General features: G+C 38.8%; 1 protein-coding gene across 1 annotated transcript in view; it reads right to left on the bottom strand.

Annotated features, from left to right (window-relative positions):
- Positions 1-294: 294 nt before the first annotated feature.
- Positions 295-18,275, bottom strand: part of OVCH2 (ovochymase 2) — a 31,207-nt gene continuing 13,226 nt past the window's right edge. The window contains exons 12-21 of the mRNA XM_060754919.2: positions 17,225-17,355; positions 16,346-16,439; positions 15,373-15,504; positions 13,674-13,754; positions 11,364-11,550; positions 8,842-8,914; positions 8,429-8,624; positions 6,661-6,812; positions 4,023-4,188; positions 295-1,004 (exon numbers count right to left, since the gene is read on the bottom strand). Of these exons, the coding sequence (XP_060610902.2) occupies positions 985-1,004; positions 4,023-4,188; positions 6,661-6,812; positions 8,429-8,624; positions 8,842-8,914; positions 11,364-11,550; positions 13,674-13,754; positions 15,373-15,504; positions 16,346-16,439; positions 17,225-17,355 (1,232 nt within the window). The 3' untranslated portion in view covers positions 295-984. The remainder of the gene's footprint in view (positions 1,005-4,022; positions 4,189-6,660; positions 6,813-8,428; positions 8,625-8,841; positions 8,915-11,363; positions 11,551-13,673; positions 13,755-15,372; positions 15,505-16,345; positions 16,440-17,224; positions 17,356-18,275) is intronic.

Here is an 18,275-nt window from a genome sequence, read left to right as displayed (position 1 = left end):
CAGAAGTGACTAAACGAATAAACAACAACAAACTCATTCATTAATTGATAGCATAAAGTTACCTTTATTATAAGGACAATAGTTTCTGAGGATTTTAAAAATTCTATGAACTATCCTTATTCATTTAATCCTTCTGCTACTACTTAGATCAGTGTTTCTCAAACTGTGCTCCTCCAGATGTTTTGGACTTCAGCTCCCAGAAATCCCAGCCAGCTTGCCAATGGTTAGGAATTGTGGGAGCTGAAGTCCAAAACATCTGGAGGAGCACAGTTTGAGAAACTCTGACCGAGGTAATCCATGTATGCAGAAATATAAGTAGGCATAACAATTAAACCTGGGACACTGTATTTCCCCATTGGGGATATACAAATCCCCTTTATAAGATGCTTACGCATGGAGCAAGAGAAGATGAAAAACTGTATGCTTCTCATGAGTGACTTGTGATTTTTGGGGTGAGATTTCCCTCACCTGCTTAGAACAGGAATGTCACTGATTCCTTTGTATTTCTGAAGTGGATCTTGCTCTTGTATGATAAAATGTGTATTAATACATGTGAAAATAATATATGCACATTTACATGATTACTATGATAAAATACGTCCTATGAACATTTTAAAAAATCACTTGTTAGCCAATTTGAAACATGTTTACTCAGAAGTAACTCTAAAGTGTCCTCAAATTTGCAATGTTATGCCTTTCCAAGCATTAGGGACAGGCCTTACAAAACTTTGTGGGGTTTACATCTCTGAAGAAAAATGTCACAGATGTCATTGCTTTACCACATTGAAAGACATTGATTTTCAAATCCATACAGATATTGTTTCCCCACGTGAAAGCTGGGCCTTTAAAAATGTTCTTGAATTATGTGTGTCAAATACAGTCCATGAGTTCTGTCTGCAGCATTGCTAGAACTCATATAGATGAATCAGGAAATATACTTCCATACGATGCTTGTTTCAAAAGCATAAATTCACATGAAAATGTTCATGCTTTGTTTGATGAGTCTGGAAAAACAGAAACACAATAAACAGCAGATATAAATAGTAAATAAGCATTTTAGTTAACAATAAAGATCAGTTGTTAATCACTGGGTTGCTGTAAGTTTTCCAGGCTGTATGGCCATGTTCCAAAAGCATTTTCTCCTCGTGTTTTACCCACATCTATGGCAGGCATCCCCAGAGGTTGTGAGGTGTGTTAGAAACTAGGCAAGTGAGGTTCATATATTTGTGAATGTCCAGAGTGGGAGAAAGAACTTTTGTCTGTTTGAGGCAAGTGTGAATGTTGCAATTGGCCACCTTGATTAGCATTGAATAGCCTTGCAGCTTCAAAGCCTGGCTGCTTCTTGCCTGAGGTGTTAGCTGGCTTTGATTGTTTCCTGTCTAGGATTCTCCTGTTTTGTGAGTGTTGTTCTTTATTTACTGTCCTGATTTAAGAGGTTTTATATATATATATATACTGGTAGCCAGATCTTTTTCATTTTCACGGTTTCCTCCTTTTCATTGAAATTGTCCACATGCTTGTGGATTTCAGTGGCTTCTCTGTGTAGCCTGACATGGTGGTTGATAGAGTGGTCCAGTATTTCTGTGTACATGATGAGTTTGGCTCATCAAGTGCTCTGCTATGGCTGACTTCTCTGGTTGTGAGGTCCAACAGATCTCACCACCTCTGAGGATGCCTGCCATAGACGTGGGCCAAATGTAAGGAGAGAAAGCTTCTGGAACATGGGCATACAGCCCGGAAAACTCACATCAACCCAATAAAGATTGTGGCTTATTTGGAGTATAATGCAAACTTTGCTAAGGATATCATTAGTTAAGCATTAGCCCCAATAATAATAGTAATAATAATAATAATAATAATAATACTTTATATTCCTCCCATCTCCCCAAGAGGACTCAGGGTGGATCACAGTGCACATACACAGCAAATTGTCAATGCCTTTTTTAGATAGACAATACAGAGACAGACAGAACAGAAGGAGGTATGTTGTCTAAACCAATGTCCAGCTTTTTTTTTTTTTTTGGCACCTTGGAAGGTTTGTGCTCGAAATCCAACCACAGGGAGTGCAGTTGCTCCATCCTCTATGACAAAGAGCCATCAGGACTTCTTCCTTCCTTTTGGTCACCCCGCACTTTCTGATCTTTTTTTTATGATGTTGTAAAATACTTCCCCCATTTGTTCTAGCGGTACCTAATTTTTCTAATTACAGCACAAGCTGTTTTCAAACTGCTTGGGTCAACAGTAAGCTGGGCTTGGCAGTCAGCAGCTCATGCTCATCTGGTGCTTCGAACTGGCAACCTTTTGGTTGGTAGATCTTATCATTGCTGGTGATTTACCAGCTGTGCTAAATTGGAGATAGTGTGGTATAGCTGTTTGGATATCGGCTAGGATCTGGGAGGTTGATGTTTAAATCTCTCCTCAGTCATGGCTGATCTTGGGCAAGTCACATTCTCTTGGCCTCAAACACATGGGATGGAGTATTTGTGAGGCTTCAGGGGGAAAAGAAAAATGGGCAAGGGAGCCCAATGAGGGGAGCCTTATACAAACCAGCCAATGGGAGTACAGGCAAGGAGTAAGAATGACAGGAAAGCAAGGAAGGCTATTGGCTAACCCTAACCCTCTACGATATCACCCGCACCCTCACCCAAAACACCTGGGGACCCACAGGTTGAGAGCCACTGGTTATATGAATGTTGCAGATCTACATATATTTGCATGCATGCCAAGAAGAAGAAAAATACACAGCCACTGCACTTGTGTGACCTAAAATAATCCAGTACAGTAGACACTTGAATGAGTTAGAAATGTACTTTTGTACTGACATGACTTCAAAGTGAAGGAACTGTATGGCTGTCAGGAGCAATTTGAGTTTGGATTAAAATGGGTGAGTGTGATGTTAATGGGGTCAAACCAGGGCAGGATATTGGAACTCGGATAGAGCCCTTGTGGGGATTCAGCCTAAAAATGCTGTGTAGGCAGCTTCTTATTTTCTTCTTCATGGTGAGTTGCTGCTGAACTGCACCTTGTCATACCGAACACAGAAAAACAAGAGGAAAACAAAAGGCCATTTTGAAAACAGTTGTATAAAAGAGTATTCCTTGTTTAAAAATAAAAAAGATGTGCCTCCAATTTATAGTGAAGCTATTGTAGGGTTTTCTTGGAAAGAGTTGTCCAAAGGAGATTTACCCATGCCATGCTAAAAGAGCGTGACTTGCTCACGGTTAGCTACTAGGCTTTTATGGTTGAGCAGGAATTCAAACCCTGGTCTTTATCAATACATTTTGTGATTCATGCTTAACTTCCCATTCTCTACTCTTATTTTGCATTGATTAATTACTTGTTAAGGGCCCCCTGGTGGCGCAGCATGTTAAAGCACTGGGCTGCTCAACTTGTGAACTGAAAGATTGGCAGTTCGAATTTGGGGAGTGGGATGAGCTCCCACTGTCAGCCCTAGCTTCTGCCAACCTACCAGTTCAAAAACAAGCAAATGTGAGTAGATCAATAGGTTATGCTTGTCACATGACCTTGGAGGCATCTACAGACAATGCAGGCTCTTCAGCTTAGAAATGGAGATGAGCACCACCCTCAGAATCGGACTCAACTAGATTTAATGTCAAGGGAAACCTTTACCTTTCCTAAGTTACTTGTTCTTTCAGTCTGTACACTTCATTCCAGATCTGTAAGTGTATTCCATTTTTGCATATGCTTACATTTTTAAAAGTTTGTTTATATTTTTTCTATAATTTGCCTTTATTTCAAAAATGAAAATATATGATTTCCCCCCTCTATGATCAGTTGGTTATGACTCTTTTCTGTTCCATATTTCATTTAGAAATATTCTTAATATAAAATAATATATCACATTGAAGCTGCTTCTCCCTTTCCTTCATTGATTTTTCTCCTTCTATATGGAGTATGTATAAATACACGAGGATCTAGATGACTCATTCTAAGAAACGGTTTTGGGGATGTTATTATCAATTGCAGTAGATTTCATTTCCAAAAGAAAAATGGATGCTTACTGTTGCCAGAGATGTGCTGACTAATCCAATCTGTGAAAGAACCAACATTTGTATAAACTCCTGGATAGCCTTTCCTTCCACAGCCAAAGCCCCAGCTGATTATGCCATGAAGGGTGTAGTAGCTTGAGTCTTCTGAAGGACAAACCAATGGGCCACCAGAATCACCCTAATAGAAAGAAATGTGATTGAGGTTAACATAGCTGATTTGCAAGGGTGTACTTTTCCTTAAAAAAGAGAAGTAGTTTGAGCATTCTGATTTGTCCCTCAAACTGTGACAAAAGCATTATCTAAATATCAAACCACTGGGATTTATGCTTATTTCATCAATCTCCTATCCTCAAAACAGTACTTGGAAGTTAGCAATCCACAAAGCAGAAATAATACTGCTCCTGCCTCCTGAGGTCTACAAACAGCTGTTCTTGGAGTGTTTGCATGTTAAGAGAGACCAATGAAGGATACATCACAGGGGACTGTATTGCACCATTTCTACTACAAAGTAGGCCCATAATTTCAAATGCTTCTCTTTTACAAATTCAATTAAATTATCTCATGAAATAATGTATTTTTTCCAAATGAGATAAGAGACCTCTTCAGACAATGCATCTGAACAGGGAATGCCAAAGTTGGGATGCTTACAGCTGAGTGCACCTCAAGAAATCGCCTTGCAATTGGGAACCTCATATTATCACAGAGTCATAGAAGTGGAAGGAACCACAAGAATCATCTGATCCAACCCTTTTCTATACAGAAATCCACAACTAAAGTACTTCTGAAAGATTCTTATCTGGTCTCTGTTTCAACACCTGAAAAAGATGGAAAATCCACCACTGTCCAAGACAGTCTATGAAAAATTTGAACAATTTCTATTGAAAACCTTCTTCCTAATATTCAGGGGAAATTTCATTCATATGTATAAATGTAATGTGTAGTTATATTAAGACAGTGGTTCTCAACCTTCCTAATGCTGTGACCCCTTAATGCAGTTCCTCATGTTGTGGTGACCCTCAACCATAAAATTATGGGGGTTTTTTTGCTACTGTTCCAAATTGTCATATAAATATCTGATATGAAGGATGTATTTTCATTCACTGGACCCAATTTAGCACAAATACCCGATACGCCCATATTTGAATACTGGTGGGTTGGGGGAAGGGGTTGATTTTTGTCATTTGGGTATTGTAGCTGCTGGGATTTATAGTTAATCTACAATCAGAGAGCATTCTGAACTCCACCAATGATGAAATTGAACCAAATTTGGCACACAAAACACCCACAGCCAAGAGAAAATACTGGAAGGGTTTGGTGGCCATGGACCTTTAGTTTTGGAGTTGTAGTTCACCTACATCCAGAGAGCAAAGTGGACCTGGATCTGGATGATGGATCTAGACCAAATTTGGTATGAATACTCAATATGCCCAATTGTGAATACTGGTAGATTTGGGGGAAAGTAGACCATGTTTGGGAGTTGTAGTTGCTGGGAGTCCTGACCACCAGGTTGAGAAACATTGACATAAATGAATAGTACAAACAAATAACAAAAAAAAAGAGCTGTGGTGTCAAGTCACTGTCTTCTCTTCTCCAAGCTAAACATATTCAGCTTCCTCTCTTTTTCTTTATAAGATTTTGGAGGCTTCTGTTCTCGATCTATTCTATTCTATTCATTTCTTTTTTATTTATTAACTTTATTTATACCCCACCTATAATAATAATTCTCACCAAGGAGGCTCAAGGTGACTAAGAACCACACAACTGATCACAGTTTAAAACAAAGAAAATACAAAAATAAAAATAAAAAGAATGAAATAGTACTGTGTGGGTATAAAGTTAAATTACAGTCAAGAAATAATAAATACAGTTAAAATTACATTTAAAACTCACAAACCCACCCACGACTGCCTCAACAGTGTGCCCCTCAACCTCCCCCAAAGGCAAGTAGGGATGGGGCCCTCCTGGTCTCTCTTGGGAAGAAGTTCAACAGTCTGGGAGCAGCCACTGCAAAGGCCTTCTCTCGTGTTCCCACAAAATGCACTTGAGACAATGCATCCCCCCCCCCCGCCCCAATTGAGCATAGATATTTGACAGTTTCATAGAGAGCGATACGGCCCTTCAGATAACCTAGACCTAAGCCATATAGGGCTTTGTAGGTAAAAACCAGCACTTTTAAGTGCACCTGGAAATAGGTTAGCAGCCCATGAAGTTGTTACAACAGAGGAGTTGTATGCTGCCTGTAACCAGCCCCAGTTAGCAGTCTGGCAGCTGCTGTTTGGACCAGCAGAAGTTTCTGGGCACTTTTCAAAGGCAGCCTCACATAGAGCGCATTGCAGTAGTTGTAATCACATTCAGCAAATTGGGCCAAGAAGCCATTATCAATTTTTTCCTATTCAGTGTGGGAGAAAGTAGTGCATGTCAGAACAAAGGGAGTAAGATGAACTCATGTACCCTCTACACAAGTTAAACTAGTCAGTGAAATAGTTCTGCTCATGAAAATCCACTGGAAGCACATTGTGTGCCATATGAGAACCTCAGCCTTTGTGACTCTATAGCTGTGCCACCTGCAAGCTGCCCCAATTCTCTTTGGGGAAATGGTGATGGGATATAAGACTAAAGTTATTATAAAGTTATTAAGGTGGTAGCTTACTGTGCATGCGTCCTTTCCCCCTTCAGACGGGAATCCAGCACAGAACATCCGCTTGGTCACACTGCCCGAGTGATTCATGTAGTATCGCTGGCATTCTTCAGAAACCAAAATAGGAACTTCAAGCTGGTGAAGCTTTCTTGATTTTTCTCCATCTTCAGGCAAGAGGGAGAAAATGTAAAGTGAGAAATGTAGTTGTTCAGACTGAAATTTTCTTGATATAAGGAATACATCACCCTTATATATGGGTGGATGCAAAATATACAGGGTGTCCATAAAGTCTCTTTACCATTTAAAATGTAAAATGACTTTATGGACACCTGTATTTCTTTTTAGCCACACAGATAGGCAGCCAGCAGTTCTCACCCCTTTCTCTGTGAACTTTAGATTAATTTCACACTGTTAGTCTCTAAGGTGCTATAAAATCTCTAACAAATCTCTTTGCATACTGGCATTTCATACAAATGCCGGGCTGTGGTGCAGCTGGTTGGGAGTAAGCTGCATTAAAATCATTACTGACCAAAATAATAATATTATAATAATAAACGTTATTTATACCCCACTACCATCTCCTCAGGGGACTCGGTGCGGCTTACATGAGGCCAAGCCCAGAATACAACAATACAAGCAATAACAACAATACAAGCCATTAAAATCAAACAAGACAGTAAAACAATAACATAAGCATTAACAATAGGACAACACACTTTAAAATCTATGGGTAGGCCAAATGTAATTAAAATTTAAAAATAATGCTGGACATGGGCGAAAAAGTGATGGGACGTTTGTGGAAACATACAAACAGACCTAAACAATATAAAGTGCTTTGGAGGACAAAGTGCTATGGGATCATTATTCTAGGAAGGCACACTGGAACAACCACGTCTTCAAGCTCCTCCTAAAGACTGCCAGAGTTGGGGCATGCCTGATGTCCTTAGGAAGTGAGTTCCAAAAGGTCACGAGTTCGAAGCCAGCCCAGGTCGGAGTAAGCTCCCAACCATTTGTCTAGCTTGCTGTCGACCTTAGCAGTCCAAAAGACAATTGCATCTGTCAAGTAGGAAATTTAGGTTATGCTAATTTAACTAATTTACAACACCATAAAAATCTCCAGCAGCGTGCAAAGAATGAGGAAATACTCCATTGGTGTCACAAGTGGATGGTGAAGCGACAGCTCCCCCGGTGGCCAGAATTCAAGCATATCCTCATGAGGATGGAATGTTAAATAGTCTCTGTCTATATATGTTGTGTGTCTATATGGCATTGAATGTTTGCCATGTATATGTGCATTGTAATCCGCCCTGAGTCCCCTGCGGGGTGAGAAGGGTGGAATATAAATACTGTAAATAAATAAATATGGCTGTGTCTTTGAGTTCAGGAGAACTTTGCAAATTGCCAATTCAGAGTTCTGTCTATAACAATGGTTCTCAACCTGTGGGTCCCCAGATGTTTTGGCCTTCAACTCCCAGAAATCCTAACAGCTGGTAAATTGGCTGGGATTTCTGGGGGTTATTGGCCAAAACACCTGGGGACCCACAGAATGAGAACCACTGGTCTATAATGATCTGCTCTCCAACAGCAGCCCACTGGGCATAAAAGAGGAGTGTCGAGGTGAGAGAGTGAGAGAACGAGAAAGGGAAACAGAGTATAGAAAGAAGTGAGAGAATGAGAAAGGGAAACAGAGTATAGAAAGAAGTTGGGGTTGCTTTACAACAGCGAGCTCCCTTTTATCCACTACTCCCTTTGATGAAGAAATGGCTAAGCAAATTCTCACCTTCGTACTGAATGCCCCATCCTGTTATGATACACAGCCTTGAAGGCTCCAACTTTTCATCCTTCTTAGGAAGGCAGACAGGACGGACATAATGGTTGAATTTGAAAGGCTCTGTCAGTTGTACCAGTGCAATGTCTGCATCTGTTGTCGTAGCATTAAAATCTGGATGCAGAATGTACTGCTTCACTGCTCTTTTCTAGAAAAATTAAAAATTAAAAAATAAATAAAAGACATCACATTACAGGAGAAGATGGGCATCCTGAGTGGGGGTGTATCTAATTCACTTCATGCAATTATTTGAACTACATGAGATAAAAACTATGCTTGTTAACTTTTGTATAGCTATAATGATATTCTGGCTCCTCCATGAAAAATATATTATTTTCTCTAAAAATGGAATAACTTGCACTAACCTGACTGTTTTGTTCTTGATCTCCTATGACATGAGCCCCCGCAACCACTTTCCAAAGATCTTTGTACTTTTCCCTTTATATGGAATACAATGGAAAAGATTTCAGGATTCCTTTAATTATACAGCTTCTGACAAGTATTTCTATTCAATCATAAAAATATCTCCAACATGCACAGTTGGGTCTTTTGAATGTGAACAAAAGTGAGACTTGCTTCTGAGAAAACACAGTTTTCCATATACAGTCCAACTGAATCCCTTATAAGCATCAGCAAAAATCAAGAACAATACAATATAAATATTCTGAATTCATATAGCAATATATAAGAACATAATAATGAACTATTACCCAAAATTGGAAATAAATATTTTTTTAAAAAAAATTATTAGACAGTTGAGTAATCTATACAGTAATCACAACATACAGCTAAAATTACAGAAGAGAATATGGGGAAAAGGTAAATGATCTTAGTGGTACAGTAAAGAAAATAACACCATGGAAGCTAAAGCAGGTATACACTTCTGTATTTAGGAGATACATATTCATCAATTGATGTGGGTTTAAACATATGAGATAAAAGAAAAGCAAAATTCCATTGTTTTTGACTTCTTTGTTAGAGAATTGCCAATATGAGTAAGTTCCCACATCACCACTTTGTTATGTTTTTTTTTCATTTATTTTTGTTTGGTAGACTGGTGACAATATACAAAGTTGAACAAGCAATTTAACTAGAAAGTAACCAAGATCAAAATAGTAGAATACTGTATCTGTTTTGCAGGTATTTTGTCAACGCCAGCTCATGACAAAACTCAGCAATCAGATCCATAAGATTATAGAATTGATACTTCCACTATTGATACTGCTGACTGAAAGATTGCAGGTTTGAATCCGGGGAGCGGCGTGAGCTCCCGCTGTTAGCCCCAGCTTCTGCCAACCTAGCAGTTTGAAAACATGCAAATGTGAGTAGATCAATAGGTACCGCTCTGGCAGGAATGTAATGGCACTCCGTGTAGTCATGCCAGCCACATGAACTTGGAGGTGTCTATGGACAACGCCGGCTCTTCGGCTCAGAAATGGAGATGAGCATCAGCCCCGAGTCGAACATGACTGGACTTAATGTCAGGGGAGAGCCTTTACCTTTTTACCTACTTCCACTAGAGTTGTTTTGGGGTTTGTTTGTTTTTTTTTATAAAAATGAGAAAAATAAGACAAACCTCTCCAAGAGTTTTCTTGTCAAGATTTGTTTGGAATGGATTTTCCTCTATGAGCCTCTGTGGCCAAGAGAGCATGACTTGCCCAAGGTCACCCAGTGGGTATCCATGGCCAAGCGGGGATTCATACCATGGCCTCCAGAGTCATAGGTCATAGCTCAAACCACTAATACATCAACTTTGCTGGACCACCACATTGTCCAACTATCCAATCACTGTCTCCTAAAGCAGTTATTTTACTCAACACAAGAATGGAAAGCAGAAAGTTGGTAGACAGCATTCCATTTGTAGACAACAAAAGAGATTTAAAGATGGGCATAAAGCTAACCTTAAAAAATATGGAATAAGGTCAGAGAACTGAGAAGTCCCAGCACCTGAGTGCTGGAACTGGAGGTCAGCTCTTACCAACAGTGCTGTGGATTTTGAAGAGGCACAAATAGAGGACAAAAGGGAGAAACATGCCAATAGGAAGACGCATCAAGCAAACTTTTTTCATGACCGCCTTCCACATGGAAAGACCATGTGGATCCAAAATAGGTCGCTACCATCACTTACAGACCCACCATGAAGACTCTACCCTTGGAAGACACGGCCATGAATGATCACCTATGAATGACTCAGTGATGCCACACTGACTTGTCAAATATAACTGTACTAAAAAAAATTCTTAAATTTTTTTTCCTAGAGTCAGGAGGCAAATTAACAAGAACTTTAACTTTAAAACTTGATTTAGGAATTCACTGGTATAAACTTGACTAAGACTTCATCTTGTGGCAAACACTTAACTTGATATCCTAAAAGAGTGATTCCCTTTGGTGGCCACTGTGTGGCACTTTATTCTATATAATTGCCAAGCCTTCAGCAGGCAGAAGATGAGGAAATGTTTTAATTGGTAGAAATAATTTGGTTCACTTAGGGTTCAACTAGATTCAAACAAGATTGGCCAATTCTAAGGCTTCCGTATAATTGTTAGTAGAGTAAAGCCATTAAAACAAATCTTACATAAATGTCAATTTATTAATTTTCCATTTAGTCCATAGGTTAGAACTAATAACTGGATTTAGGGCTAAGGTATGCGTAAATCCCCTAGGCCTAAATTAGATCTGCTGCCCAGGAGTACTAGGATATGCAGTACATCAACACAAGAGGCCTGCATAATTCTTATCACTAGACTAAGATTTTAATTCTATACATACATACAAGGAAACCATCTGTAGGTATGATTTAAACTGCATTGCAAATTGAGTTTGCTAGTGTGGCCTTCAAACTAGTGCTATTATCCGGCATAAGATGCATCATTGGCAATGTACTTACTTTCCTTTAAAACAGTGAGCAGCAGTGACAACCCATGTGCTTGTAAGAACAGTTCCACCACAGAGATTTTCATCCAAAATTTGAATACTGGCTTGCCAGGGCCAAGAATATGGTACCGCCTCCTCACCCCCAACTATTCGACTGAAGAGAAATCTGGGTTGATTCAATGCAACTCCACAAATGTCTTCTGGCAACAAAGAACAGAGGGGAAACGAAGGCATGTTTAAAACATAGCACTATTTGTGCCTGGGTAATTCCAGAAAATATTTTTTACTATTTTTTTTTTACTAAGGAAGTAATGCAATATACATTTAAGTCCTTGGAAGATATTACTTTTTCTGTGCTACATCCCTTAAGAGTCCTCCATCCAACAAGGCTACTGGCCATGCTCGCTGGAAGATTCTTGAAGCAGTCATCCAAAGAATAATTTTCCCAAGGCCTGTCTTTCTTAATAAAATGTACTAATATCACACTGTGACTTTCTTCTGAGAAAATCTGAATTGGACTGGACTGCATTTCAGAGGGACAGTTCATTAGGGCAAAGTTACTAACATGCATCCCAGGAGGAGTAGAAACTGGGAAGTGAGTCACTACTCCTTTTGGGGCCAAGAAGCACCAGGAACTAGGAGTGGGATAACTGGCATCATCTTGCAAGTGTACAGCTGCTGAATGGACAGTCACTCCTGCTAGTATTAGAATTCTGTGCCTGTACCAGATAGCCATTATACACGCTAACCGTGCCATTGCCAACAAATTGCCTGTGACACCCATCTTAAACTCTGAGCAGTGAAAGACAAAGGAAAGGGCGGGGGAAAATCCCATTTCCTTCCATCACTATATCCTGGCCATGAGCAGGTTCAAAAAGCAAAACATCTTACCATGCAATATCACTATATTGACATTTCAACTTTTCTACTTGCCCTTAAATCACTCCAGTCATAACTGTTGTGTAACCCATTAAGAATGGCTTTTCCATAAATAGCACTAAAGGAGCCCTTCCAGTGGCTAATTCCATTGGGGTCAAGCATGTAGCTGGGGGGGGGGGGGGGCTTGAGGAGCTTCAGCCCCCCTCCCCGAAATTCTCATGATGGTCCGTGAGAAGGCCTTACTGGCACATTATTTAAACTGTTATGTTTATTCATATCATGATCTGATCACCATGCTCAATACATCCCATATGCATGGGGGTATTGGGGTAACGATACAAAGCTTTGCTAGGGTAGACCCTCTTTCACTCAGACTCAGCCCCCCCCCCCGAATCAAACTCAGCCCCTCCCAAATCAAAATCCTGGCTATAGGCCTGATGGGGTGGGTTCGTGTCAGGAGTGACTTGAGAAACTGCAAGTCGCTTCTGGTGTGAGAGAATTGGCCATCTGCAAGGACATTGCCCAGGGGACTCCCAGATGTTTTGATGTTTTACCATCCTTGTGGGAGGCTTCTCTCATGTCCCTGCATGGGGAGCTGGAGCTGACAGAGGGAGCTCATCCGTGATCTCCCCGGATTCGAACCTCTGATCTGTCAGTCTTCAGTCCTGCCAGCACAAGGGTTTAACCCAATATGCCACTGGGGGCTCCATTGCATTGGTGATTGTTCACAAATGGCAGAAGCTTCTAATCTGATATGTTTATAGTAAATCTCTGTGGACCGAGGTTGAGAACAATAACATATTAAAATACAACATACACCATCCGTTATATACACAGAAAAGAACTAGCTTCTAATCTGCAATATATTTTGGATCTATCCCTAACTGCTTTATTAGGAAAACACTGTTTCTAGCTCAAACTTGGTGTATGTTTATAGAATGCTTGTTCCTAACTTTACATTTTCATAAGTTTAAACTGTGGTACAGTTCAATACGATCAGTTGCTTTGAACATATTTTGTAAATATGTCTGGAATATGAATGCATTAGGTGCAATTATTATTAAGAACTTACTGAAGACAAAATAGTACAAGGTATAATATGAGAATAATAATCAACAACATCAACATCAGGTAATAGCATCTTTGTCAAGATGCTTAATGAACCTATTCCCAGATTCAATCCAAACTTTGTGGCAGCTATCTAGGGTGCTAGACATATTTTGGGAATAGATTTAAGTTCTTTAAAATGTTCTGGATTCATCATCCCACTGACATCAAAAACATGAACCTCTAGGGATGACAATGGTCATCATTACCATCAATACATTTGATGCATTAGGCATTCCCCCAAGAATATCCACAAACCAAACTCTGGACTGCTTCCTACATCTCTTTCGCCTTCCTCTACCCCTACCAAAGAGTATCTTGACACAAGCAGATTTACCAGGGATGTCCGTTGCATTTGTAGCATTACTTGTTTCTTCAGGGACCAACACTTCGCTGCTTGAATTTGATATGTTCAAATCTAGCAAAGAGAGAAAGACAGAAAATCAGCATTGCTTAGAATATCTCAGAAAGTAAGTTTGAGAACACACAATTTCATAAACAAGGAGTAAGTCTTAGCTGATCCTATTTTGTTTGGCTATCCTTACTAATCCTCTTAAACAATAATACTAACATAGTCTTAAGGAAGAGCATGTAAAATGATTAGATGCTTAGGATACAGAGTGTGGTTTCACACATGACTTCAGAAACCTTACTTTATCACATCCAGTTGCTCATCTTTTTACATGTATTCTATATCACTGATTCCCTTGAGCTATCTTCAGGGTTCAGGACAAACAACACTATGATTGCTACCAATCATTCATATGAGTTTCATATACTGCTTTCCCTTTTACTCAGATGGTCCAGTACAACACAAATAATACCCACGAAGTGTGGCTGTGGCAGAAATAGAATTCACCATACTCAATCCTCTGTATACCCAGGATTGCATTTATATTGTATGCTTACAGAAGAAACAGCTATAAATGAAATACCTACAAGCTATATAATATCATACAGAATGAAGTTTTAAACTGTGGTCTGTGGACAGTTGATTGTCCATGCCCTCCAGGGCAAGAAACCTATGAAAACAATGCTCAGAACAGCAAAAAAAAAAAAAAAGACACATGACATTTTCAATTCTAATACTAATGATTAGGGTAACTTAATTGTAGAATATACCTTTGTTATATGCCATCAATTCCAAATACAGATGCAGAATGAATACAAAACCAGAACTGAGCTAAAGCTGAGTCCCAATGTTGTAAAATACCTCTCTCAAAATATATGGAATACTATTATTTATTTATTTACGACACTTATATGCTTCTTCTCACCCCGAAGGGGACTCAGAGCGGCTTACAAGACATATATACATACAATGTATTATATTATTAGCATAGTACCATATCAGTATTATATATTACTATACTGTACTATACCATTATATTGTAATATTATAAGTAATATTACATGTAATATAAAATATATAATTATAATATTGTATTATTAGTATTAGTATTAGTATTATATTGTATTACATAATATTATAAATATTATATGTATATACAATATATTACATTACATTATTAGCATTGCACAGGAGATAAGGTAGAATACGAATACAGATAGTCCCCAAGTTAATAACAATATAGGTTCTGTAGGTTTGTTCTTAAGTTGAATTTGTTAGCAAGTCAGAACAGGTACATTTTAAAGTGTAGCTCCATATATATATATATATATATATATATATATATATATACGCTTTGCATTACATAGGGAAGGGTTAACACCCTTGTAGTGTTTGTTTTGCTGTCTGTGCCTCTGTTCAGAAGATTTACCTCACTTTCTGCCCCTGTGGCAACTGGATTTTGAAAAAAATGGCTTGTTATTGAAACAAAGAGAGTGATAAAACTTCAGTGGAGACACCTTTTCCCATTGATAACTCTTTCATGAGTGAATTTCCCTTAATAGGGGCAGATTTCTCTTGCTTCCTGTTGTCTCACCCTCATTTGTAACTATGAGTCCCTTTATAAGTCAGATATTTGTAACTCAGGGACTGCATGTACATGGAAACCCCATCCTATTTTCTTTACCAGCAACAGCAATGAATGAAAAAATCGCCTTAAATCCACCAAAGCTTTCTGTTTCATCTGTATGAAACTTGATTAGCATGGTGCTAGATGAACTCAAAACTGGTGGAGGAACAGCAAATCCACATGATCGAGCTGAAAAACAAAACATTCACCTGTAGTCACAGATCAAGAGAAGCACAACTTCTATTACATTTTTTCAATATTTCAAACATCCAAGATATCTTTGATAATTGCATCATATTGTTTCTTTTATAAACATTACAAATATGTATAGATTAGGGAAGTGTAAAGAAATATTTCAGATACTGACTCAAACTTTATAGAGTTAGATCTACTATGGTGCCTTGTGATATTATATCAGCCTCTAACGTTTAGAGAAAATAATTGCTTGTTATAGACCAAGTTGGGTTGTTGGGTTGAAATCCCACACTAGTGGATTTCCTGGCTAGAGGTGATTGACATAATGTCCAAGAACATTGAGAGGGCTGCATTTTGTGCCATCCTATTGTAGGCCATTCTCCTCCTCTAGAAGATCCAACATGTTGAATTGAAAGTAAACCATCCCTGCTTATCTCACCCACATTTTTCACTGGAAGATAGGTTGATGGTTCCAGCAGCTCAAAGTGATCAACTTCTTCCAACAAAAGGAGGAGGTCGGCAAAGGACTTCTTGAATTCTCACAGATAACATATTCACCATAAACATGTTTACTCTATATTATTCTATACTTCTCCAATTGTTTTAGTTTTCTACTCTCAGGGCCCTTCCACACAACTATATAACCCAAAATATCAAGGCAGAATAACCCCAATATCTGCTTTGAACTGAATTATACTGCCATATATTCCTGTTCAAAGTAGAGAATGTGGGGTTTTTATTCAGCAGTGTGGAAGGAGCCTTAGTGCTATCAATGGTGCCAGGAAACCATAAAAAAGCTTTGAATCAACACAAGCAATAAACATAAGAAACAAACCTATTTCACGTTCCTGTACAACATTTTCATAGATTGTCACTGAATCATAAGTGCAGTCTTCATTTTCCTCTAGTTCAAAGGTTTCATATGTGAGCTTTAAAAAAAACAGTAAAAGATTGAAATTCATCCAAAACAGAAAGGTTCATTTCAAATAAAGTGGCATAGTTCAGTCCCAAGGCAACACACAGAATGATTTAAAAAACAAGTATAATTAAAGATACAATAAGCTGCAACATTAAAATACAGCCACACAAATTGCCATATTAAAAACAATCATGTAATTAAAACTAACCATTCTCATTTTCATGACCACTATGAAAAACATTTTCATTTAAATAAGACATAAATTCTGCCTGCAAACCTGCATATGCTTAACTTTTAACATCCTTTACTGCTTACATCTGTAGAGACTGCAAATCTCCAAACTGAGATATCAGAATTTGTCATAGTTTATATATAAAAACAGAGCCACAATTTATACTGATTGTAGTCTCAGGTAATGTTTCAACCAGTGTTCCCTAATAACCTCTTGGTAGTATTTCACAAAGGTACCCCTGTAGTTTCAAGGTCTCTAAAGTTTTCAAAGTTAACAAGCAACAAATTGGAGTTTTCAAAAAATAAAATGATCCAGACCAGATGATGTCAGGAGTGGGATAGCAAAGGCCACAAGGGGCAGTCTTGCTCTCCAATGGGATGTTTAGCTAACTAGGTGCAGGAATACCCAAAGAGTGCTTTCATGTACATCAGTTATAAAACAACCCAAGAAGAATACTATCTTGGCAATGGAGTGTTATGCTAAATGTATGCCATAGCAATTATATCTTTATTTTGCTCAAAGAAGACTCTTGAAGAAGATTTAAGTGAACTGTCAACTTGTACCTTGACCACATGATCTTCTGGAGCGTGAATAATCCATTGACACTCTGCGAAGTTACTATATGGCTCAGGATAATGCATACTTTGCACTGTTCCTTCCTCAAAGAGAATTGCTAGAGATCCACAGCCAGAATCTAGAAGTAAAGCAAAATTGGAGAGCTACACATCTGGAGGACATCAGGTGGAGGAAAGCTGCTTTGCAATATCCCATGTTCAAGAGCAAGCTTGATCTAAGGGATTTGTCTGTTTTCACATTATGCTCTTTTCAACACTAAGTGAAAACTCTTTAGCTTTTTCTAGCAACTTCAGCATTTTTTCCAGTGCTTTTAGAACTTCAATGTGTTTTGTCCCTCTTACTTGTTTCATTCCTGTTCTGCTATTCATTTTTCTAGTATTCAAAAGGATCTTGAAGCGCCTTAGAAGCTAACTGAGAAAATGAAGTTGGTAGCATAAGCTTTCATAGACTCAGGCCACACCTTTGCCTACTTTATTAATTCAGGTACTGCTCTGATGCAATCCAGGTGTGTCCACAAAGTCCATTTGGCTTGCTTGGCCAAGGGCACATTAGAGCCACTTCCATTGCTGGTACATCACTACCAAAAACCAGTTTCCTCCAAGAAGCTTGCCTGGCAATGACACATTTCTTATCACATAGTTTGGAGTCCTGGTGTAATATCACTAATAAGCCTCTGTGAAGGAGTTGTTTGCTGCTGGTGGTGCAATTGTGGGTTTGTAGGCAGTGTGGATTAGGCTGGATCCAGCTGTCTACATCTCTGAAACTGCAGAATCATTCCAGAGCTTCCAGGAAGCTATGGGGTAAATCCTGTTGTCTGCTGATCTGCATTAATGGATGGATGCCGCGGTTCTGCTGTGAACCCAGCCATTTGTTGTGTAGACTTTCCACAGCATCAGAACAATGAGTTCACTTTATTTTGGCCATGTCTATTTTCTCAGAAGCTGAATCTATGAACGCTTGTACTAGCAATTCCACTCTCTTATTCTCTAAGGTGCTACAAGTTTCCTTTACATATTGTTATTCTCTAGAATAACATGG

Source organism: Anolis sagrei, chromosome 1 (genome assembly GCF_037176765.1).
Source record: "Anolis sagrei isolate rAnoSag1 chromosome 1, rAnoSag1.mat, whole genome shotgun sequence".
Lineage (NCBI taxonomy): Eukaryota > Metazoa > Chordata > Lepidosauria > Squamata > Dactyloidae > Anolis > Anolis sagrei.
This window is presented reverse-complemented; position numbering and strand designations above follow the sequence as displayed.